Source organism: Fundulus heteroclitus, chromosome 20 (assembly GCF_011125445.2).
Source record: "Fundulus heteroclitus isolate FHET01 chromosome 20, MU-UCD_Fhet_4.1, whole genome shotgun sequence".
Lineage (NCBI taxonomy): Eukaryota > Metazoa > Chordata > Actinopteri > Cyprinodontiformes > Fundulidae > Fundulus > Fundulus heteroclitus.
Window position 1 is genome coordinate 26,678,531 of NC_046380.1, and position 24,740 is coordinate 26,703,270.

The window sequence follows — 24,740 nt, forward strand, 5'->3', positions numbered from 1 at the left end:
GGGAAGGTTTAATAAAACTGGCACGCACATTGCAGTGTCATTTCCAAGCCGGACACATTCAGACGCAGGTGTAGTGCCGACACGCAGAGGCGCTCCCAGGGTGAAATCCCAAGACGGATCATTGTTTCCCGTTGACACTTGGGCTGGGCAGTCCTGTCGGGACATGCTTATGTGAACTAATAGGAGTCGCACTACCTCTCCTTCCACTCCGTGACACACAAAGTACATTCATAGACCACAATTTTAATGCGCTTATGCAACAATAGATGACCTAACCCTACCCCCTGTGTAACAACGCACTCGCCTTTTTATTTGTTTTTATTGTCGTTTTTATTTTTCTGCCCACAGAATATCGTCTTTTGCTTGATGGAAACTTTTTTGTTAGAAAGTTGAAATCCAAGTATGCGGTTGTGAAACAAAATCCCCCTGTAACGCAGCATTGTTGCAACCAGCTCTTCGAAGCCGTCTGTCTGAACACGTTAAAAAAGGATCTGATACAGATTCTTGTGTATTGTTTCATAACGGCCGTGGAGGGTGGTGGATAAGCCCCTTCACAAGAGTCCCAACAGAAACCAAACAGGAGATTTTCACGGTTGTGATTTTGAACAAATCTCTGTTTGTGATTTACTGTTTACCCAAGCCTGCAGCTGTCCTTTAAAAATGAACTCTTAACGTTCGTTGATAAATGAATATATGCCTCTGATTATTTTTGTTATTTAGGAGCTGACGGGTCAGCTGCCGAAGGATTACCCTCTGCAACCGGGAGAGAAGCTGCCACAGATTCGCAGACGCATCGGAGCTTCGTTTAAACTGGACGAGCAAGACATCCCTCGGGGATCAGATGTACGTGACACATCTGCAGATGGCGCGGTCGCACATTTAGGATTTTTATGTGATGCAAAAAAGACTGAAATGTTCTTGTTTCTTTCATCGCCCTGCATCCTTTACAGGACTCGGAAGCTGAGCTGGTGGATGCCGAGTTAGCGCTCCAGTCGAAGATTTACGAAGCCGCGCGCAAGCTCTGCGACGAGGATCACCTGAGCAAGGCCGTGAGGAAGAGCCGGATACTGCAGTACAAAACGTGAGGAAAAGAAACTCAAGAGGCTGCAGGAGGAAGGCCTTTCAGCTGCGACTGGAGCGCGGCCGATCATCACCACTCCCTAGTTTTAACGTTGCACAACAAGGTGAGAGACTCATGACCACAGACAGGAACTGACTGACAGTTTGATGGCAAACCCCTTTATAAATCCCTCTGGTTTTACTGTTGCAACTCATGAAACATCAAAGGCTTGATTACATTTGGACAATAAAATATGAATTCATGTGTTTTTGTTTCCTTTTTTTTTTCTAATCAGATCTTGCCGCGTCTGACAGCTCGTTATCTGATTCTGTGGTGCAAGATGAAGGTAGGAATTAACTTGTCCCGATTTGTACAAGTGGAAAAGTTTCGATTTGTGTTTCCAGTGGGAGGGAGCAGCTTTTTTTTTTTTTTAAGTTGGATGGCTAAGGTTTTTTTGGCACTTGAGAAAGTAACAATAAAACATACACTGATGTGAAAAACATTCACCCTCTTTACACATTTCTTCCGTTTTTGTCACACCTAAATGTTCAGCTTATCAAACACACGATCTCCACAAGATGAGATCAGTGGGTACAAAAACAAATGTGGATTTTCTATCCAAACTCACCTGGCCTGCACTGAAAAAGTAATTGCACCCCGACTCTGGCTCTGCCACCCACAGGCAGCAACATCTACCATCATGCTTCTGTGATAACGAACAATGAGTCTTTTTTTATCTCTGTGGGGAAATTTGGCCCAGTTTCCTTTTTTTTTTTTTTTTACAGAAAATAAAAGTGAGACATTTCCCTTCAGGATTTTCTGGTAAAGAACAGATTTCATGTCTCATAATTTACGGGACGCTTTCCAGCTCCTGAATCAGTAAGACATCCCCTGAACGCCACGTTCCCACCTCCCTGTTTTGAGTGTCCGTATCAAGTGATTTTTCTCTGAAATGAAAGTGTTAGGTTTATGGAGGATGGTTTATGTGTTGTCAGGCCACAAAGTATTTCCACTTGGAGGCCAAGTTGGTTTGAAAAGCTTTTTCTCTCACGTTAAAGCATAACTTTAAGCCTGCTATTTGTAATTATTCAAGGTTTCCTGATGCCAAGTCATTCTTTGTCAGAGTCAGGGACTGCTCCCTATTTCCCTCAGCCATCTCTTTGAGTCTGATAGCAAAAATGTTTTTGTTGAGCTGAAACACTTCTGTATGACAAACAGGGAAAAAATAGAAAATAAATAATTTTGCCAGTGCTGTATAACCACGTGGAAAGACCTGTGTTTGTTGCACTTCATAGAAGATTCCGTCCTGAATAATCTTTGCATCATTTGTGTCCATACTAAATACTTCATGCATATTTTTTTTTTTTCTGTCCAGAAGTTACAAGCCAGTCCTCACAGCCATCCTCAGAGCTTCCTCACTCAGTGGAAACCGATCCCCCCCAGCCTCTCAGCATGTCCACACATTGCTCCGTCGACGGCTCCTACGTGTCTTCGTCTTTGGCTGCGCAGTCCCCGCTGTCTAACCCCCGTCAGTCTCCCTGTCCCAGCGTTGACTCCAAGCTGAGCTTTAACTCGAGCCCTGCGTACGACCCTCCTCCCATCCAGCACTCCCCATGGACGGAGTCTAGTCTGGACCAGCCTTACCAGAAGAGCAAGAAGTCGCGTTCCTCCAGCACAGTGAGGTAAGACAGACCATCCATCATGACGTCTTTCCTGCTTTTTAAGTCTGGAGAATAGTCTCTGAGCTTATGAGCCAATTTTAACTCTCATAAAACGGATGCAAATTACTTTTTATTCCTGAGATTATAAGTCATTTGTGAAATGATTATCTCAAAGTAACATGTTATACTTGGTTAAAACAGGCGTTTCTGTTATTAATGCACTGAAAGATGCTGTTCTGCAGAAGATGCTGGTAATCTCTTTCAATGTGCAACACTGCCATCTGTTGGTGCAGTGGTGCAACAACATTAACTGGATACGGCCAACACGCACACAATGATGCATAACCTGTCTCACTTGTAAATGAGAACTCGTGTTTCAATGAGATGACCTGTTAAATGAAGGATAATAACAATATCCACTGACACGGGAAGTAAGTAGCACGTGTCTCGTGATTATGGTAGCAGTAAGCGGCTGGGCAGAGGATATTGGGCAGCAAGGGAACATTTTGTCCTGAATAGGTTAGTTAGACACTGCAAAATGTAGCCAGCGCTGGAATACAAGAGATTTAAAAAAAGGTTGAAAATGTCAAAAGTGGCATCACAATGCAAAAACTATTTTGACTTTAAAGCCTTGCTGGAGCTGATTAAGAGTTAAGCTTTGGAAGTTAGAAACAAAACTGATGTAAATGATTTTAATAAGCCTTTTTCTGGTCTTAAGTCTCAGTTTTTTCTGGGGGGCCTGGAGGGTTTAAAATTCTCAACAAACTGATACACTACTTGTTTAAAAGACTTTATAGTGTAACCTTATATGACTTCTTGTTTTTAAAATCTGTGGTTATGGTGGAATCGCAGTTCTTCTTAATCCCTTGCAAATTGTTTTATCATTCAAAATCCTCTTCTTTTGTTTTTTAGCACTTAAATACATTTGGTTGTGTATTCTGGGTCTCTAGGAATGCCAAAAATGTAGTCTCTCCAGGTGCGATAGATAGATAGATAGATAGATAGATAGATAGATAGATAGATAGATAGATAGATAGATAGATAGATAGATAGATAGATAGATAGATAGATAGATAGATAGATAGATAGATATTTGCCCTGCGGAGCTGCTAAACAATGTCATGGACTTCCGGCTTACCAGTTACCAATTCTGTCATTGTTGTGGTTTTATGCTTTTAGACCACAACAGATTGATTTCAGTGTTAAAAACAAGGCATTAAAAATTAGCATGAAATGTCTCCTTTTTAAATCTAAATGGAGACATACCAGGGAAAAGAATCATCTTCCAACCACAAACACTGCAGTGTTCATCACAAAACTTACAAGAAAATCTTTGTTCTGTGTTCAGTAGTCCAGCCAAATCTGAGGTGTTGCCACCGTTGGAGGCTTGCTTACCACAACAACTCTCCCACATGAAACTGAGCCGCGCCCAGTCTAACAGCACCCCCTCCACGCCAGAGATGCGTGTGCACAGACAGCTCTCCCTCAGGTTGGTACATCCCAGGCATATTGCCAGTTCTGCATGTTCAAAGTTCTTCTCGGGGGAGAAATTATTACCATAATTTAGCTTTTCTTATGTTTTTCACTTGTCTTTGCTAAAATGCATGTGCACTCTCAGAGCTGTTTCTTTGCCGTTTCACAGGGTTTCCGATCCTGAATCCTCATTTTATAAGGAGCGCGGTCGTAGCAGAGGTGCCAGGCGACGGCTGACAGAATACCAAATAACCTTACCAGAAGCTCACTCTCACTCTCCTGCAATGAGCTACAGCAGCCATGCGAGCTCTGAGGACAGCAGCTCTGAACACTCCTTTTCTATTCACAGCAACTCCCCGTATCAGGAGTTTCCCTCTCCTTCCTGCAGACCCTATCAGACTGTGCTCACCCTCTCCAGCCCAGAAGGCAGCTATGGACCTCAAGGCCTCCCTCCGAGAGGTTTCTATCATAATGCCAGGCCTGTAATGAGCCCCAGGGTTCAGAGACCTTTTTACCACCAAGAAATGGTCTACCACCCTGACGCAGACCTGCCCCGGATCCATATGCCGCAACAAATGCCTTGCACGCCCAACAGATATGACTGTTATCATCGAGATGCTGTCGCACCCCACCAGAGAGCACAGAGGCCCTTGCCTCCTGACGTCAGACTCGCTGCCCCAGCACAGATGGACGGCGTCTACTATAACTCCAACGGTCTCCAACATCAGGTGGTGAATGAGCAGCTGATGTCCTGGCGCCGCCGCAGTCAGTTCAAACCACCGAGGTCTCGCTCTCTGGACAGACAGGGAGCAGTGCGGCTGAAAAACATGTCGACTCGAGAGTCCCCCTGCTACCAGAATCAGAAATACCACGAGCAAGTAAGAAAACCCAACTGCAGCTCTTTCTTTTCACAGCAGTTGTTTTGTTATGTTAACAACCGTAGAAGATAGAAATATAGTGCCTTTCAAAAGTATTCAACTTTTTTTGTCACATCATAGCCACAAGCTTCAATGTATTTTTTTTGTTTTGTTTTGGTGTTCTATGTTACAAATACAACCACAAAATGGTTCACAATTGTGAAGTGGGAAGGGAAAGCTACAATACACTGTTTTTTTTTTTTTCCTAAATACAAATCATGCATGTGTGTGCAGTCTCCTTAATTGTGACACCCCTTCATAAAACCCTCTTAAACCACTTGCCTTCAGACTCCAGAGTCCACATGTCTAAGTTTTGGTGACGGTCTGAGAGATTTGTTCATGTGAAGATGGTTAGAACTGTAAATACGGGGTGATCCTAAAAGGAAAATCCTTTTTTAACCTGTTAGAAGCAGCAGAGGACCTAAATCCAACTGAGAATCTGAGGCAACTATTACTTGATTGTTTTAGTACATAACATAAAAGTATATCGCATATGACATTCTAAAAGTCTTAAGCCCCCACTGAACATGAGAAAATCATCGTTGTTCGATGCTGTAGGGCACATATTGTAGTTACTGGAGGAAAATAGGGAGTACCAATATGGCGGCTGGTGGCTTCACAGCGACGTGTACTACCGACGGCGTATCAGCAATCAGCTTTATTACAGATGACTATATGAAAAGTGCTCTATAAATAAAGTTTGATTGATTTAATGGAACATTTTTATAAAATACATTGAAGGTGGTGTTTTATAACATAAAATGTGAAAACGTTTAAAGGCTGTGAATACTTTAGCAGGGCACTGTAATTGTTAATAATTGAATAAATGATTTTAGATGTTGTTGCTCTAGTTTAAGAACTTAAATGAATTTCATGAAATTACCACAGATAAAGGTACAAAACTGGGTTTCTTCTCCAGCTATTGAAATGTGTGTCTGCAGTTCAAATAAATGACCTGCCTAGAGTCTGTTAGGTCAGAGGAAAATCCCTCCCACCTTTAACCACAATGCCTTTAATGCATAGATTGAAGTTTATAAGGAAAATGGCCTATTATATAAACACTAATCTTCTACCGAGCAGCAAATGCCTTTTCAAAAATACTAAAGAGCTGTTGACCCTTAATCTAAACTCTGTTTTTATTCTCCTTCTAACTTTCAGGTTATCCAAAGAGGAGCCGTTCAGAGAGCTGCAGAAGCTCCGGAGCGCTGGCTGGTGGACGACGGCGCTCACTACATGAGTCAAGTTTAAAAATCCAAACGATTATTTCACCGGCTGCAGTTTTACATGTCGGACTAAAGCAGAACGACATGTCGTGTGCGTCGTTACAATGTGTCCTTATCGTCCTGTTCGCTCGCCTTGTCTCATTTGAGCACGTAGGACGAGGTTCAGAACGTCTTCCCAGAAGAAATGAGTAGTTTCCTCAGCAAAGTGGAATACGATGCAGATGTAACATTAAAGTTTGATCTTTGTACTTAATGTTGCCATGTTAAGGGAATGGAGTGTCTGGCTGCTGCTGCTGCTGATGATGATGATGATGATGATGATTGTCCTGTTCAGTCTGACACCGTGAGGTCTGCCGGCCGTGGACATGTTTCCATCATAAAACACAGAAATGTTTCATACGTGGAGCAGCTATATAAATGTTAAATGACGATGTAAAGACATCAGGACCTCCTGCACAGGACGGCCACCAGAATCACTGTTCCTTTGTTGTTGGTCAACAAAGCTTTGTTTAAAAAAAAAAAAAAACTTTATATCCTTAAAGCTGTCAAAATGTATTGCATCTGTATGAATTTCAGGTACAAAGCTTTAGGTACTAAACTTTTGTAGGTGGTAATATTGCTGGTTTGTGTGAGGATTTACAAAGAAAAGTCACATGTTTTTTTTTGTTGTGTTTATCTGGTAAATGATCTATATCTTTTTAACCCGTTTTAAGAAAACAATCCATTACATAATAATAAAGATTAGAAGCATATTTTTTAGAAATAATCTAAATTAATGAACTTGAGCTGCCTGTCAGTACCCTGAGGCTGACCTCTTTGTTGTGTATTTTTACAGAGAAATATGTTGTTTTTCTTCGTTTAGGCTGTGCTGGCTAAGTTGAATGACTAACCCCTCGATCACAAAGTTAAAACATGGTACTAACCCTAATCGTATGACGACTAAAGTACCAAAGTGATACAGAAGCCGAGTCGAAACTGAATCTCTTGGCAGCTATTAAAGAGGTCAAACTGAAATGTATATCATTAGAGCTTTAACCTTAACTCTGTGGGGGGGTTTATTTCTTATGCCCTGTTTAATGCAACCCTTTTTAAGCACACGAAGAACCTGGCTAACAACTTAATCCTCTCTTAACCCAGTAAATGTTTAATTTGGAGGTGAGGAAGAAGATTTAAATACTACAGTTTCAGCTGCAGTCGTGTGTCTTGAATTTAATGTGATTTGCACCTCGGAAATCACAGAAAGCCAGACATGGACCAGAGGAGTCAGTCGAACAAATCTAGTGTATTGTCTTATATATATATATATTTGAAATAGAACACAATCATGTTACCTTGTGTGCCTCTCTTGTTTTGTACTGCCTTTTTATTTATCTGTGTTTGTAGTTAATATTTGGTAAATGTGTTGCTGTTTAACAAAACCTGTGATTTTGGTTGAACTGTGGAAGTAAAGAAATGTTTTGAATATAACTTGGTTTCATTGACTTGTGCCATTATTCTTACACTATTAGAGCTTTTTTTTTTAGAACAATTATGTATGACTTAAAAAGTTTACAATGGCTAAATCAACATCTACTTATTTCTCTATGACAGGGTGTTAACCATGAGGCTGAACAGCCATAAACTCAAATTTTGTGTTGGCAGCAAGAAGCTACAGCCAAGGTTTATTTGTTAAAGGTGCAGATTTGTTTCCATATTATTGCACTTTGTATAAAAGAAAAGCCCCTGTTCATGTTATGAAGTCTCAATAATTCCCTCAGAGGGTTTTACTCTGTTATGTTCAAGCTCTGCAGCAACGTTGTGTGTCTCGGTCTGGTGACTGAGATGCGGAGAGGCCGATTTTGACAAAAATTGACTTAAATCTGATAGAGAATCTATGGACAGAGCTACAGATTAGGGTGATTGCAAGGAGGCCTTCCACTTTTCACAGCTTGGAGCTCATCACCAAAAATCACTTGAAAAAAGTACAAGTTAAAACATGCAAAAAGAAGGGCTTCATAGCCATATTCTCAATAAAGATTTATAAATTGATTATTGAAAAGGGTACTATAACTAATATTTGACATGCTATTTTTTAATAAAATAAAATATATTAAATACTGATGATTATTTTACGTAGTTTTATTATCGTTTTCACAGATGCTTATGTTATTTACTAATAGAAACCAACTTGTTAGATGCGACTAATTTCAGATCTAAATCTGCCAGGGGTATGAATACTTTAAAGCTGAACTGGAAAATACACACATGCTGCTTCGACGCGTCACTCCACAAAGAGAAATGCAAAATATATTTTTAATTTTGTCCGGTTAAAAGACGTTGTCGTTCCGTTTCGTGTTGTATAATTTTATTAGGTCATTCCGTGCCCACAAAATAAACTAGCCGGACGTCTTTCTGCCCGTATTTTGGCCTGCGTCGTAAATAAACACGTTTGATAGCGCTTTTATTTTGAAAGGACTGGAAGGGAACCCGCTCATCTGCGAGACTTTGACTTCCGGAAGTAGCTTCGTTTCGCGCAACCATAAATAATTTATCTTCCTGGTCTGGAGTCTTCCTCGTCAGGTAACTTTGGGGGCTTTTAATTAACATTTGCTGGCCGTGTTAACCCCGCTGAGCGTCCGCTGAAGCCCGGGGCCCGGTGTCGTCGCGCTTAGACCGCTGCATTTCTGCCAGCAAGTGCGTCGAAACGGAATCAATTTCCTGTTCGGCTGGTGGAGCTCGCTTAGCTAACAGGTAACGTTAGCAGCCTGAAATGTACCAGGCTGTTTGAAACTAGATGCTTTATCGGCCTCCTCTGCTGCCAGTACCCATTAACTCCGCGTATGTTTGTTAGCTTCTGCCAACCGTGCGTTGTGCCCCCGCTGCGTGGACCTGCTCTGTATTTTAGGGTTGTTTACATTGTGTTCTCCGTGTTCCAGCAGAGGCTTTAATGATGTTATTCAACATCCGTCGGCAAAGCTTCCGCCTGCAAACGCCAACTTTGTTGAGGGTTTCGACGCTATTATTCGCCTTAGCTTTCACACCAGTAATCATTCTCGCAAAAATAATTATCTAGAGTAATTCCGCCATGTTAATTTGCCTCTACGGAACCTGGCCGTGGTTATTGTTATACGTGGGAAGTGATTTCCACAACACTGTGAAAATATCGTGTCCTTTCGGTTGCTCCTTTATTCAGTGGTCGCCACAGGAAATCTTTACAACTCGCACAGAGATTTGAGTATTTATTATTTTTTTACGCCAGATGTCCTCGTTGACGTAACCGGGATTCGAACCTACGCCCTCCGTATAAAAGATGCGGACTGAGGCCGCGACATATGTGGACATTTTATTTGGAATTAGGCATATAATTCAAAGTGAAATAATTGAAAATATGTTATGTTGGGTTTTTTTTTCCTGCTGACTGAAAATCCCTTCTTGGCTGGTTTGAACTCCTAGTTGAACGAACTTGAAAATCTAGTTCAGCCGGATTAAAACAGATTGCTTTGTGAACCATTAGTCTGACTAGATAAATTGGATTAGTTAATAGCAGGAGTGTCCAACATTTTTGTCACGCTGGCCAAAATTGGCAAGTCAAATGTACTTGAAGGCCAAAAAAATATGACAAAAATGAGCTAAAACATGATGTAGTGGATAGTAGTGGAATGGTAGCGGAAGCTGGAATTGAACCTACAACCTTCTGATTGGTTGACAACTACTCTACATGCTGAGCTTTCAAATAAAATGTGACTTTTTCCCCTCACCTGATCCACACAATATGATCATGCAATATTCTCAGATTTTCAGATCCAGAACTTAAAAAAAAAAGGTTTTCACGTTTGCCTTATATGGCGTGAATTTTGTTCCATTATTGTTTGCAAGCAAAGAACATGTTTTGTACGTGGAAATTTGAAGAAGAAAAAATGCAAGCCAGAAATTAAACTTCGCAAAACCTCTTAATCAAAATACACCAATCGATTGGTGTATCTTTAATATTTGCCAGATTGTCGTCATTTCCAATTAGTTCAATGTTGTTTTATCAAGAGTTTCTTTAACTTTCTAAAAGTGTTGTAGATCCTGAGAAATTGCATAGAAGATGGTCTAAAAACTGGATTTAACTATTTTAAAAAAAAAAGTTCACATGAATGGACTTTAAAAATGTATGAGTCCTCTTCCAGGTCTAGGTTTTTTGGTCTTTAACTTACAAATCTTCACCAAAATGAAAATACCATTTTACAAAATGCAGTTTTGCACACACTGTAGCTACTCTGAGGCGTTTGCTTGTGCAACCATGCGTATTAGTTTTCTCACATCATTCTGGCCGTAATCTTTCCTCTTATTTAACCTGAATATTGCATTTTAGCTGATTATGCCGAATACTTTATTTTTTGCCTGTCTTATACGTGTTTTTGCTTTAGAACGAAACATTAAATTAGCTCGTTACTCATTACTAATCTGGTATTACTGTGTTTTTTGCCACTGTCAGGCCCAATAAAGTTATTTTTTTCTATCTTATCTGTGGAGTTAGCTTTGTGTTTTAGCAGAGCACTGATTGTTACTGTGAACTGGATGTGTTTTTCTCTAATGTGTTAAGCTAACTGTCAGATAAGCTGTTGTCATTCTGGGTTTACAGGAGGAAGTTTCCTTATCCCATTTGAAGTTGAATACAGGACTTTGAGCAGGTCATCAGGCAGTCTCCCTATGTCAGTCCGAAACGGGTCTGCCAGTGATGCAGACTGCCAGATCTCTGAGGACTGCAATGTCCCAGATGTTGAGCTGAAGGAGCTCGGCCCACTGCTGGAGGAGGGTGGGGGTCGGCAGGTGCCGTCTAAGGGCGTCCATCCAGAGGTAGGGCTCTTCGTTTTTTTTTATGCCAGCAGTCCAGAAGAAAGGCGGCTTTCTGGCTCATTAACCGTGGGTCTGCTCTGATCTCTTTGAAGGGCGCGGCGATGCTTGCCGACGATGAAGAGGATGATGATGAGGTCGGAGAGGTTCTGACCTTGCCTCTTCAGGCTCACCATGCCATGGAGAAAATGGAGGAGTTTGTGCACAAGGTAATAAATGGATTGAAGGGGATAAATAAGACTTGTAGGTGGTGTTAAAGGACAAATGGAAGGGCTGTAGAGGAACGTTGGCTGTATTGCTTTGGTTCTTCATGTGCAGCTCAGAACGTTTTAACAAGATATATGTAGATAAATGTTATTGACAGACAAATCTTATGAACAAAAAAAAAAAAAGATAAATCAGTAAGACTATATTCTGTAGCTTCACATCAGTCTGGTTTACATCACAAAGCCAACCAAAGAGTTTGTGGCACAGGTTCACATTGTGCTTCTTGCAATGTGCGCAAATTAAGTTCAGACCAGATAGAAACATTTGTTTTAGTCATTTCTCTTTAGATTTCGACACATTTGCTTTATGTCTCTGTGGCCGTTTGAAGGTAACCTGACTCTAGCCAGATTGATGTCGCTCCGCCTAGCTTCACTCACATCCATCTGGGACCTCTCCCATAGAAAGTGATTTCTCCAACCAATTTTATTGTCTGGCCAATCAGGACGCAGGGCTGGAGTTTCATAGATGTGACGTAGTGGAGAAGCGACCGTGACGTGAGACTGTTTTGATTCAACAATGGCGGCTCGCATCAAGGAAGCAAGCGTTAACATTGATGCTGCTATTTCTTCCGTGTTGTCCAATCTACCTAATATTGTTTCATTAAAAGAACATCAGAGAACGCCTCTGAAGGCTTTTGTTGGTGGAAACCATGTTTTCGCCCTTCTCCCGGCCGGATTTGGCAAGTTTTGTTTTTCGGGGCGCGCCCCGGAGCAGTTAGCGGTTAGCGTGAACCATATTAGGAGGCCTTTAGGCCTCAACGCGGTCGGCCCGGGATCGACTCCGACCCGCGGCGCTTTGCCGCCTGTCTTCCCCCTCTTCCTGTCAGCTCACTGTCAATAAAACGCGTGCCACTAGAGCCGCAAACACACAAAAAAAAAAAAAGTTTAGTTTTTTCCTGCGTCGCTCTCACAGCGTCACGGGTTAGCTTCGGTGTGAGTGGTTGAAATAGCACGTCAATAAAGATGACAGACAAGTGGCTTATCCAATCATATGCAAGGAGTTTTGATAAGGCCCAGCCTTCAATAAAGGCAATTCCTATGGAGAGGCCCCAGATGGATGTGAGTGGAGCTAGGCGGAGCGAAATACATATGGCTAGAGTCAGGTTAGTATGAACGTAGCTTTAGAAATAAAGCTCCATTATCGGCTTTTTAGATCGGCACAAAATGGGTTTTTAGATACTTTAAATGCTTGGGAAGATAAGGATCAGGGTGACGTCTACCCCAAATGTAAAACAAGTAGTAATGTGGGGTTAGCTGGAAATAAGCCCCTCTTGTGAATTTGGCTGGTATAAATCATATTATTTTCAGCCTGTTCCAGTTTCTCCCCCATCGTCACCCATCCTCCCTCTAACTGCTGTAATCTGGGTGCCCTCTGGGTGGCCTGGCCCCGTTTTTAAAACCACAATCCCATGTTGGTTTTGGTCAGCCAGCCTGGCTTCACGTTGATGCTTTCACATCCTGTAGCTAAATTACTTCCTAATGCTACTTTACAGTAAATTGATGGCATTGGTTTACAGTAAATGTTGCCTGTTCTCACTCTCTGGTATGATAAAGGCAACCAGTTTGTCTTCATTTTGTCAAACATGCTTAGGCGTTTCAGCTGCAGCATTAAAAGTCCCCAGTGACTTGACAAGCTTATAATTGTGTACCAGCTCTTTGTTAGCTAAATGAGGTTTAATCGCAGGCTCAAAGTGACAACAAGCTTTTAGTCGTAATGTTTGCTTTTGTTTACACGGGAATGCTGATCAGAAAATACGACTCTAGCTTATGAGAGGGAAAATATTGGTTTTAGCGGAGATGTTGAATCTTTTTTAAGAGAACCGGCGTGAGAACGTTAGGAAACACATTGGTGGTCTTAAGTGATTTTTGTTTATTTATGTACTGGTACTTCAAAGCACTTGTGCATCTTTTCCGACTCTAGATATGTGTAAATATAAACTGCGGGAAGACAAACGCGTTTGTTACTTGGTTTTTTATTGATACAGAAATAATCTGGACACATTTCAAAATCAAATTAAACCAGAAAACAGTTTCAAAAACATGTTTCAAACTGGGGGACAAGCATGGCGAGTTAGGGTCTTACTAGCTGTCATTCTAAATAGTTTTAGAAAAAATGACAAAAGAAAAATATTTTCTATCACTATTATTTGTTCGTCCTTGCAAATCTCTATTATTTGGCAGATTTTAGACTATGGGTGGGCTATATGGACATTGAATTTTATCACAATATAATGCGGTACAATCGTGATTAAAAGACTATTTACAGCTTCCTGCAGTCTTTTTTAAACCCTATAAACACGAATGCATAAATAAAAACATATTTTATTATGTTACATATAGTGACATTGAAACGAAATACATTTTATCATGACACTAGATAAAGAAATGTGTTTTTTACTACTAAACTGCACACAGTAACCGCATTTATTTATATTTTTGAATTTATTGATATTTATTGATGTTTATCTCAGGCAACCAACAGTGGAACAAACAGCAGAAATAACAATAGAGTCAGTTTTTGGGCTGGGAGTCTTCAGACGCCACTAATTGGAATTTATCGTTGTCAAGATAAACCCAAATACTTATTGTGGGAAATTTTTCACAATAATAACATAATCACACGACAAAGTCCCAGTCCTAGCTTAGAATTTGAAAATGTATTTTAACTATTTTCTAGTTTGCTTTCCTCCTGAAGGTAGTGTCAAGGCGATCTGGGAACACATCCCATCCCTCTGCAACAGAGGAGTCCAGAATGTGCATTAAAAAAAAGACAATGAAATCAGACCACAGCAGCATTGCTCTTAGATTGTTTCATAGATGTTTTGATTTAAAAGCCACATTTTCCCTCAAACTGTGTGGAAATGTGCAGCTAGAGTGGTGTTAAGTGAACTGTGTCGATCCCGACTCATTACGGGAAAATGGAAAGGAGAGGAGCGCTCTGATTGGGATCCAAAGATATAATCTATGACGGTTTCATTGTGGCTAAACGCTGAAACTGAATTAAATTCTCTTCCAGTTCAGAAAAGGCTTGTAACAATCCAGATTTTTAATTAATATTTAAAGTCTGTGAGATGAAGGAACAGTAAAAAACACTTTGCTCCAGGTCAAACCTAAAGTTGTGAATAATCAGCGATCTTGGGCAGTTCTTTAATTTGAACTCCAGAACATAAATGCGGCGACACTGAAAGTCGAGCTTTAGTATCATGGCTGGATGCAAATGATGTGTTGGCAAACAAATCTACAGCTGGTCCAGGTTCTTGCATTGGAAAAGATGGGAGGGGGAAAAAAAAGTGACCCAGAAAAGTACCCAGGTTCCCGGGAAAGCTTCCTGCAGAGGAAACCCGCCTCCACACGTAGTGGCTCAGTGATCGCGAGGCGAGTCCTTTACGCTCATGCAGCCATTGTTCCTACCTTGCAGGTCTGGGAAGGTCGCTGGAGGGTCATTCCCTTTCATGTCCTGCCTGATTGGCTGAAGGACAACGATTACCTCCTGCATGGACATCGACCTCCAATGCCTTCGTTCAGGGCCTGTTTCGGGAGCATCTTCAGAATTCACACCGAGACGGGAAACATCTGGACTCATCTGTTAGGTGAGCACGAGAACACACGTCCACTTTATCATATTTCTGATCATACACATTCCCCCCCATTTCTGTTGTCACCAATTCCCCCTGCTAAACCTTACGAAGGTCCTAAAGCTTTCTTTCCTTTCTCAGGGTTGATCTTATTCGTTTGTCTGGGCACTTTAACCATGTTGCGCCCCAACATGTATTTTATGGCACCTCTGCAGGAGAAGGTTGTGTTTGGGATGTTCTTCCTGGGAGCAGTCCTCTGCCTCAGCTTCTCCTGGCTTTTTCATACCGTCTACTGCCACTCGGAAAAAGTCTCTCGCACGTTCTCCAAGTAAGGACTTACTGCACCGGCAAGAAATGACTAACCAAAGTGTCCCTTTGCAGGCATAAAAGAAAACTGGTGCTCTATGCAAATGTATTCCACACTGTTTAGGTGTTCATGAGATAAAAAAAATGAGATATAATGTATTATTATACTTTTATGTTTTAAATATGCTCTTCTTTGTGCTGCTTTGTCAAATGTAATCCCAATAAGGTTACATGTAGAAATGGGAAAGTTATCTAACACCCTTCACTAGTTGGAGAAAAACATTTTCCATCAGACTCTACAGGCTTGTTGGCTCGGTAAATGTCAAAGTTCAATAGATAATGAGTTGAAAAAGACTAAACCGGTTTAGACGGGTTGCCTGAAGGAAGGCTCTTTTCCTCTAAGAGAAACACGGCAGCCTGGCTTAGTTTTGCAAAGTTGCATCTCAAACGTCCGACGGATTCCTGCAACAGTTTGCCCCCGGGAACGGAGGAGACCACATGCACCGCATCCCATCTGGAGAAAGCCAAACACAGCATATCAGAACAAATACCTCACACCGGCTGTGATGCACAGCGGTGCTCAAATGTAAGGCCATCTGTTCGCCTGCTCAGCCTAGACCCATAACTGGGTCACGCAACAAGACGCTGAGCCGGAGCCACGCATCAGATCTGACCATAAATAGACCCAAAAGCCGCGGTGGAAACTTAACAGGCTGGTGCATGAGTAAATGCCTGTAAACCAAAAATGATTGTTTTGTTTTCATGATGGTAATTAGCCATAATTTACACTTTTATCAGTCTACAGTCCTGCTCGTTTTTAAGTGATTAACTTTTAAGTGTGGATTAAAGCAAATCTGAAGGACCTGGGGTCTCACTTCTAAAGCTTGCATTTGCACACAATGGGGCCTGGAACGTGGGTACGCCACTTCCCACGCAAAGGTTGGGATCTATAAAATAAAAACTTGATGGGGGGAAAATGCGCGGTGCTCACGGCAGCTCTGACCCAGGCAGAAACTGGCGACACAGGTAATGAAGTGGTGAATCGCGGCCAAACTGCATCCCGATTCCTCTCAAACGTTTAATTTCACTCCATAATCAGACTTTAATCATAGATCAACGTCATCATAATCATGCAAAACTAAAGTGTTATTCATGCTCAATAAAATAAAAATCCCATAAACCATCTTAAATAAAAGTCTGCACAACATTTTATTGGGGTTTTCAACCATCACATTCATCTCCCGATGATCACCGGGGTGACGTGTTCCACAGATGTACTGATTATTGTGACAAGGTGTGAGGCAATTACTGTAATTTCTGTAAACGGTCAAAAACACTCGTGTAATGCTGCTCGGTGGAGAACTGAGCAAACGCGGTTTCAGGGAACTTATATTTCCTGGCAAAGGAGGATGACTGGCCAAGATGCCTCTTTAGACTCCGAGCTTTGCATTTTGTTAGAACCTATAGGGGAAAGTGGCTACACACTGCAAAAATGAAACTAAAAATAAGTAATATTTTCTTAAAATAAGTGTATTTGTCCTTGATTCGAGCAGGTAAATAATATCTGCCAATGGAATAAGATTGTTGCACTTAAAATAGGAACAACTCATCTCCATCATCTTATTTCAAGTGCATGATGTCTAATTATCTTATTTTAGGGGTCAAAATACTCATTCCATTGGCATATATTATTTACCAGCTTAAATCTAGTACAAAAACACAAATTTTAAGAACATTTTCCTTATTTTTAGGTCTGTTTTCACAGCACACCTCCCTGCCTTCTGAAAGGAAGCTGAAAGGCTTCCTAAAAGGCTTTTGTTTTTGTTTTGTTTCTGGGGGGGATCTTAATAATTGCTGGGGAAATGTCTCGTTCCTCCTGGTCTTGCTCCCTTCTCTGAATGTCGATCTGAACGCACAGCCTACGGCTGCCTTCCGACATTTAAAACTTGAATTGGGTTTAATTCCTAACGGGCTCTTCGAATGTGCCTTATTATTAAAGGTTTATTAAAGGTATACTATGCAACCGGGGTTGATTTTCCAGCGAGGCTCCCCCCAGAGGGCGAAAGTAAAAGTGCATTGTCGTAAAGATGCTCAGCTGTTCTGGTTTCTCCGTCAAGCCAGGCGCGGTTGTTTTGAGCTTAGCAGACAGGCGAACGCAATGAAAAGTTAAAAAACGGCAGTACAAACAATGACTAACACAGTGAAAGTATGAACATCAGGGTTTCCCGCAGCGCTATCTTCACGCTACCGCCTCGCCAACATTCAAAAAAATATATATATATAATAATAATAATAATAAACTCGATATGCTTGCATGTTTATTTGAGGTTAACACACGGTTCTTTGTTGCTTTCGCGCGTGCATATAGTGAATGGTAGGGCGAAAACACATGGAGTTCTCTCCGTAAAGCAAGACCGACTCTCGTGGTCTTGCACGAGACTTCTGAGCCTGTGGGTGCGGGCCGTGAGCTCTTGCAACTGCAAGTACGGTATTTCCCCCACAGACCACCAGGGCAGCCGAGAAAACCTTTGTTCGACCTGAAATGACTCATTTAATCATCCAAATCGGTATGGAACACATTAATTAACTGAAAAATGTTGCATAGTATGCCTTTAAATGTGTCAAACGTTTCTTTGTCATCATGATGAAAAAACGACCAGCTGACTAATTTATTTTTTTTAATCCACCTCAACATGCATGAGGTGCTTTGACCATTTATGGTTGAATCTGGGCGTGTTGAGGGCAGAACCTGAGGAGGAACCCGGAGTGTTCAGGTACAGCTGTGATCTATAAAGGGAAACTGTGTACACATGGTTCTATAAAGCCGAGGTTTTTAGTTTTGTTTTTTGGCATACGCCACTTTCTTTTCCATGGCATACGTACGCTTTTAGTCTGGATTCCACACAAAGGTTTATAAATGAGACCCCAGCTCTTTAAGCCAGATTTTAGGAGAATCAAAGTTGCACATGGCTTGGCGCTAAGCTTGGCGTACTGACAGAGGAAGTGTTTTCAGCCTCCTGCAGACGCTGCGGTCCTCACTGTCGCTCCTTCTCTCCTCAGGCTTGACTACTCCGGCATTGCCCTCCTGATCATGGGTTCCTTCGTGCCCTGGCTGTACTACTCCTTCTATTGTTCCCCTCAGCCTCGACTGATCTACCTCACCATTGTATGTGTTCTCGGCATCGCTGCCATCATAGTTGCCCAGTGGGACAGGTTCGCCACCCCTCGTCACAGGCCAACAAGAGCAGGTGAGGACAACGCGTGGTGGGGGGGGGTTCAACCTGCGGTTCAATCTGTCGTGTCTTCGGGCTTTTTGCTTGGGCTTGATTCTAGTTTTATCGCACAGATGTTTGTGTTTTGGCTTCATTTTTCCAGAAGTGGGATTTTGCACCTGGAAAATCGAGAAACTTTTTACATGACAGATTTTTATAGTTCTAAAATAATTGAATATGCTCCTTTTGTCTTGCATCAAAACGTTTGTCTTTGAGCAGTTCCATTTTCTTGTTTCTGTGCTCAGGCGTGTTCATGGGTCTTGGACTAAGTGGCATTGTCCCCACCATGCACTTCACCATCGAGGAAGGCTTTGTGAAGGCCACCACAGTCGGACAGATGGGTTGGTTTTATCTGATGGGCGCCATGTACATCACTGGTGCCGGCCTGTACGCAGCCAGGATCCCCGAACGCTTCTTCCCCGGAAAGTGTGACATCTGGGTGAGTGCAAAATGTGTCGAATAGTAAAGATTTACAAAATAAACAAGAGTGGGCTGTATTTGTCAAGCGCAAACAGTGCTGATACAGAGCCAGGGTCTTAGTGTCCGTGTCCAAATAAAATTTAAAAACACCACACATATTTTTACCTGAATCAATTTGCTTTGTTGGTTTATATGTTTATATATTTCAATTATATTTTTTTTAATTAAAATGTAGATTAAATGATGATTCAGGTTTTAATAGACGGCAAATCATAAAATCTGACACAGAAAATCTTCTGTTTTCTAAAGTAAAGATCAAGGATTTTGTTGTGATTTCCAAACCCTGAATTTGGAAACTTCTAGCTTAGTAATACTGATTTTACAGGGTTCGTTCAGGGTTATACTCCTAAAACTATTAAAAGGTATTTCATAAGACTGGATTTTATATATAACATTAACAATGTATGGGGGAGGAGAAATCTGAAACTGTCCTTATTTGTGGTAAAATTGTAAAGCTACAGGAACAGCTTACAAAGGTGTCTTGCTTTGCATTTCTAAGGAACATCTGTAAATGCAGGGAAATTTGTACGGGTGTGTTGGCAAACATAAAACCCCATTATCTCCTTTGTCCTTCTGCAAGATGGATCGTAGCTCATTAACATATTTTTCTGGTTTTCTTTTTGCTCACACTGAGATTAAAAACATAATAATTTATTGATAAAGACGTATTAAACTTTTCATACATTGATACCAACTGCGTAAAGCTGCATTAAGATGCCTTTGTGATTGATGGTTAATTATTTATTAAAATTTATGTCACACCGTCTGTTAGAGGGCAGTCAGCGTTACGTACTTCTGCATTTAAACAAGATTTCACTATTATTTCCAAAGATGAAATGATTAGAGCTGACCATCTGAATGGCCTTTATAGTCTTATACAATAATGACAATAATTAATGTGGTTAGTCTGTTTTCCTTGTGTACTAGTTTTACACTGAGATATCCAAAAGAATGCTACCATCTCCAGATCTAGCATGTGTTTTTTGGACTTCTCCCCTCCTGTTAAGGTTATGCAGCAGCCTGAACAGCCTGGATGCCTCTGAAAAAAACATAATTTCCTCTTTTTGAAGCTTTTGTGCTTCCTTTAAGCTTCATTTTTAAACACCTCACTGATACTTAAAACAACCAACTTCTTCATTCAGTAACAACTCCCGCACTGAAGAAAGTTCCTTTTTAGACGTGTTGGCATTTAGCAAAGGAGCAAATAAAGCACCAACTCGTTTGTTGCTGGTCACACTGTGCATCACTAGTTTACATAGTTGAACCTGTTCAACCTTCCCTGTCAGGTGTTTCAACCTCACTGACTCAGATTTCTGTCGCATGTCTCTCTCCTTCTCCGCAGTTTCATTCTCATCAGATTTTCCATGTCCTGGTCGTGGCGGCAGCGTTCATTCATTTCTACGGCGTCTCCAACCTGCAGGAGTTTCGCTACGGCCTTGAAGGAGGATGCACAGATGACTCTCTACTCTGAAAGGCCCGACTGTGACTTACTTTTTCTTTACAGCTACACCCACAAACAAACAACCACACACATACACGCAAAATGCTGCTGGACATCAGTATAGTCTCTCTTTGCTCCTTCTGTACTTCTGGGTTGCTTACATCTTCTTTGGGTTTTAGTGATCTTTCTGCTTTGGCTCCTTTTTGCTCCAGTAAAGTAGCACTTACTAGCCAACGTTCTACGGAGGGAACCGACATTACTTATTACTGTAACTGTCAGATAAGTGTTAAAGATAGTGTTTTCAGCTAGGATTAAAGTGGCATTTTTAACCAAGTCTGATAGCCTCTTCATAGATTCTCTCTGTTACCCTAAACCTCTTCATGGTCTGTTACAGTTGCACAAAAGGGTACAGAGGGTAAAATTAGTGATGCTAAAGGAGGAGGCACGAACTGCAAGTCACCCCCCCCCCCCCCCCCCTCACTTGCAGGTTAAGCAGATGGCTGGAAGCCCAACAGCAGCGTGGAGGCTGGGGAGAACAGACACGACTGTGTTAGGAGTAGAAACCCGTACGGATGTCACCCGATGTTTGTTTCCTTTGTATTGGTATTGATTGCCCATGTTTGGCTTCTCAGCAATAAAAAACGAAAAGGAAAAAAAAAAGAAAAAAGTTGAATTTCCAAAAATCCCATTCGATGGAAAACTCCAGTGTTTTTATATTGTTTTTAAGGGAAATTTGGATCGTCTATCCTGTCACTCCAGAGGAGGAGAGTCTCTATTGAGAGAATCAAATAAATTCATTGTTTCTGACGTCTTTGATGAAGCTAATCCAAACTTGACGGGTCGCGGTATTCCGCCTCCTGTCGACAAACATCCAAAAAACGGACTACTAGTGAACTGTTCAACGCAACAGAGAAGCTCGAGTTGTTTGTAGCTGCTGTGTTTAAAAAGAAATTAAAAATAGAGCAACCTAATTTAGGTTAGACTGGGACAAAGTCTACATGCCAACACTGATCAATTGGGGACAACGCTTCAGTTACACTCTTTATTGTTACTAGTTCCTGAGCTGCGACCAACGTGCGGATCTGAATCGGCGATCAAAAATGCATCTTAGTCAGCTGGAGATCTTTCTTTTCTGCTTGATTTCAGATGTTAAGCGGTGCCGCTGTTTAGCGCACCTTACTTTTAGAGGATTAAATTCATGACTGTAAATCATTAAAAGAAGTTTAAACCGTGTTCTGGATGATTGGTAGAAACCTTTGCGTATTCCTGTGCCTTAGGCCAACGGAAATGTTTTTAAATAAAACGGCCCATCTTTACAGTCAAAGGAGCATCCAGGATTTGGGTTTTAGAGTTTGTTTTTTTTCCTGGTTTTCCTCGCCATGTATACAATCAAATCATTAATAAAGTTGCAATTCTGTTGATAGGTTGTTCACAATGCTGTTAAGGATTCCTTTTTTCTAGATGACCTTATTCAAGCTTTATTATGACGACTAAACATGAGTATCCCCTGACTTTGTGTAATGTTCTGTGTAGAAAGTGATAAATCATACATTTCTTTGAAATGTAAATCTAAATATTTATTAATGGTAATATTGGAAAATTATTGTAATAAATTCTTTTCCACATGTAAAATAATGCCTTTTCATTTCCCAACTGTGTTTGAATACATACAAGCAGCCAGTAGGACTGATAAACTAAGGGTTTTCATTGCCCGGTAACACATTTTCTCACATTAAAGACACAGATTTCCTCTTTGTTTCTATTTTGTGATAGATCAACTTAAAGTAGTGCATAACTGTCTATTGAGAAGGTTTTTAATATTGGGTACAAGTCTTAGACAAATGCAAATTTAGAAATGTCCATTTGTTTTCATCTCCGCTGAATCAATAATCTGCAGCACCACTGTTTCAGGTATGTCTCTTTCATCCTTGCACATCTGGCAAAAGTAATGGAGGATTGTCATAGATTCTCAAAGTTTAGTTTTTTGCCACTGTAAGATGTTGATCTTCACCATTCCCCCTGCTGTACCTCTTGTCTGAATGTGTTTGGGGTCGTTCTGCTGAAAGCATGATGCTGCCTCCACCATGTTTTACCGTTTGTGCTGTAATGTGCTGTGTTGAAGCTTACATGTTACGCCATATTCTCTCCAGCTTTGGATAACAGAGCAGCGGTCTGAGATATTCGAAGCTCTGCGTATTGTTATAACCCAACAACTTTCTCCCTCACCTGCCTGCTCTGTTCCTCGGTTTTCGTGGTGCTGTTTGTTCACTAATGTCCTCCAACAAACCTCAGGCCTTCGCAGGGCAGCTGTGTTTATATTTAGATTAAATCACTCGCAGATTGGTTCTACTTACTAATTAGAGATTTCTCAATGAAATTGTTTGAACTGGTGTTCAGAATAAAGGGGGAATAAATGCAAGTACACAACACACTTCAGATTTTTGTTTGTGAAAATAAAAACGTAGCTTTCATGGAAAGAAAGCTACATGGTAAGTATGCACTAGTTTCTGTTGGTCTATAATATAAAATCTTTATATTACAGAAATAATTAGAAGTCAGTGGTTGTAAGTTAAAATATAAACAAACCTTAAAGGGACATAAATGCTTTTGCAAGGTACCTTATACAAGATTTTGCGGAAGTAAGATTGTAAATACACTCGTGTGTACTGCTGCACACATAAAGGGTTAATTGTCTAAATGTATTTTCTTGGGTTAAATTAAGAGTGGCAGAAGCACAGATACGTACATAAATACATCCTTATATCAAGCTTAAATCAAGAACCAAAAGTAGAACTGCATGTGTTGAAATATAAGCCTTCAAGAACGATGGCCTTTTTCTGTTGCTGAAAGCGTATAAAGATGTAAACACATTTATTGGCTCCTCTGCTTTCCAGCTAGGTTCCCTGGACATTTGGAGGAGAAAAGAGCATCACAGTTCCTTACATTTGAAATGGTCGATTTTAATCCAGTCTGACCAAAGCACTCAGTTCAATTTAGAGTCCTGTTTGAGTTACGCAAACTCCACACACTGCAAAAACGGAACTAGAAATAAGTAAAATATTCTTAAAATCTGTGTATTTGTCCTGGATTTGAGCAGGTAAATAAGATGATTTGCCGATGGAATAAGAATTTTGCACTTAAAATAGGAATAATTCATCTCAATCATCTTATTTCAAGTGCAGGATGTCTAATTTTCTTATTTTAGGGGTCAAAATACTCATTCCATTGGCAGATAATCTTATTTACCTGCTCAAATCAAGGATAAATACACTAACTTAAAAAATATTTTACTTATTTTTAGATCCGTTTTTGCAGTGCATTTTCATGTTTGTCTTGGTAGGAAATATTTGTCTAATAGTTGCCATATTTTCCCCTTTTCTTTTGGATAATTTGCAGATTTTACTATGATTTGTTGTTTACTGCTACTGAACTTGTGCTGCTAGAAGTTTGCATTTATGTATCTATTGTAACTATTAAGCCAAATGTATCATTTTACAAATCTGTTTTGTTTTATATCCATCCATCCATTATATTCTGCTTATGATCAGGTTGGGAATGGTAACAAGTCCAGGAGGGAAACCCAGACGTTCCTCTCCCCAGCTCATTTTGGGAGATCCCGAAGCATTTGCAGGCCAGAAGGGCCTGCATGCCCTCCAACATGTCCCTGTTTAACCTGGTGACATCTCCAGGACTGAAGTGTTTAATAACACCGGATGATGAGGGAAGGGGGTCGTCAAAGAACACCACCTTATGTAATTTTGTTAATACAAAGTATGCTTTTTCCTGTTTCCCCTAGAGACTTTGGAAACGTGAACTTTGATATTAGTGCTTTCCAGGTCTGGATATGGAAATAAGAAAACAATGCGGTTCCAAAACTTTGTCTCCACTTTCCGTTGTCCTAAAATACATATTCTAAACAAGCAGCATATGTGTTTTATTAATTAAAGGCCAAAGACTCCACATCGAATTATATATATATATATATATATATATATATATATATATATATATATATACTAAAATGAAGGCATACATGTGATATCCCACATGCATGCCTGAATCAAAGATGTTCCTTGTATTTATACTTTTGAGAACATCAGACGTGAAATGTGGAATAAATTCTGGAAATTAGAGTATGGGATTTCTGTTTTTAGGCCAAACATTTAGATTAACATACTAACATAAGCACAGTTGATAGAAATATAAATGTTTTTCTGTCTTTTCTTTAAAAGCCTTTGTCTAAGCGGT

At 40.6% G+C, this 24,740-nt stretch overlaps 1 protein-coding gene and 1 pseudogene across 3 annotated transcripts; both read left to right on the forward strand.

Annotated features, from left to right (window-relative positions):
• Nucleotides 1–7,805, forward strand: part of LOC118567264 — a 9,780-nt pseudogene extending 1,975 nt beyond the window's left edge.
• A 995-nt stretch (nt 7,806–8,800) lies between these two features.
• Nucleotides 8,801–22,124, forward strand: LOC105939090 (adiponectin receptor protein 1). Of its 3 annotated transcripts, none has more exons than XM_012881126.3 (8): nt 8,801–8,893; nt 10,941–11,155; nt 11,248–11,361; nt 14,837–15,008; nt 15,135–15,321; nt 18,360–18,547; nt 18,817–19,010; nt 20,394–20,522. In XM_012881126.3, the coding sequence occupies exons 2-8, from the start codon at nt 11,009–11,011 to the stop codon at nt 20,520–20,522; spliced, it is 1,131 nt and encodes a 376-aa protein (XP_012736580.1). In that variant the 5' UTR covers nt 8,801–8,893; nt 10,941–11,008. The 3 variants fall into 3 exon arrangements, with proteins under 3 accessions (XP_012736580.1, XP_012736581.1, XP_036007858.1); XM_012881127.3 differs by lacking the exon at nt 8,801–8,893 and adding an exon at nt 8,911–9,064; XM_036151965.1 differs by lacking the exon at nt 8,801–8,893 and having other exon boundaries at nt 11,009–11,155; nt 20,394–22,124.
• The last annotated feature ends 2,616 nt before the right edge of the window (nt 22,125–24,740 follow it).

What these genes read in the sequence shown, in the direction of transcription:
- LOC105939090 (XM_012881126.3), top strand. Translation starts at nt 11,009, where the DNA reads ATGTCAGTCCGAAACGGGTCTGCCAGTGATGCAGACTGCCAGATCTCT. An exon ending in TGGAGGAGTTTGTGCACAAG is followed by an intron (nt 11,362 to 14,836) that starts GTAATAAATGGA and finishes CCTACCTTGCAG; the next exon opens with GTCTGGGAAGGTCGCTGGAG. An exon ending in GTCTCTCGCACGTTCTCCAA is followed by an intron (nt 15,322 to 18,359) that starts GTAAGGACTTAC and finishes TTCTCTCCTCAG; the next exon opens with GCTTGACTACTCCGGCATTG.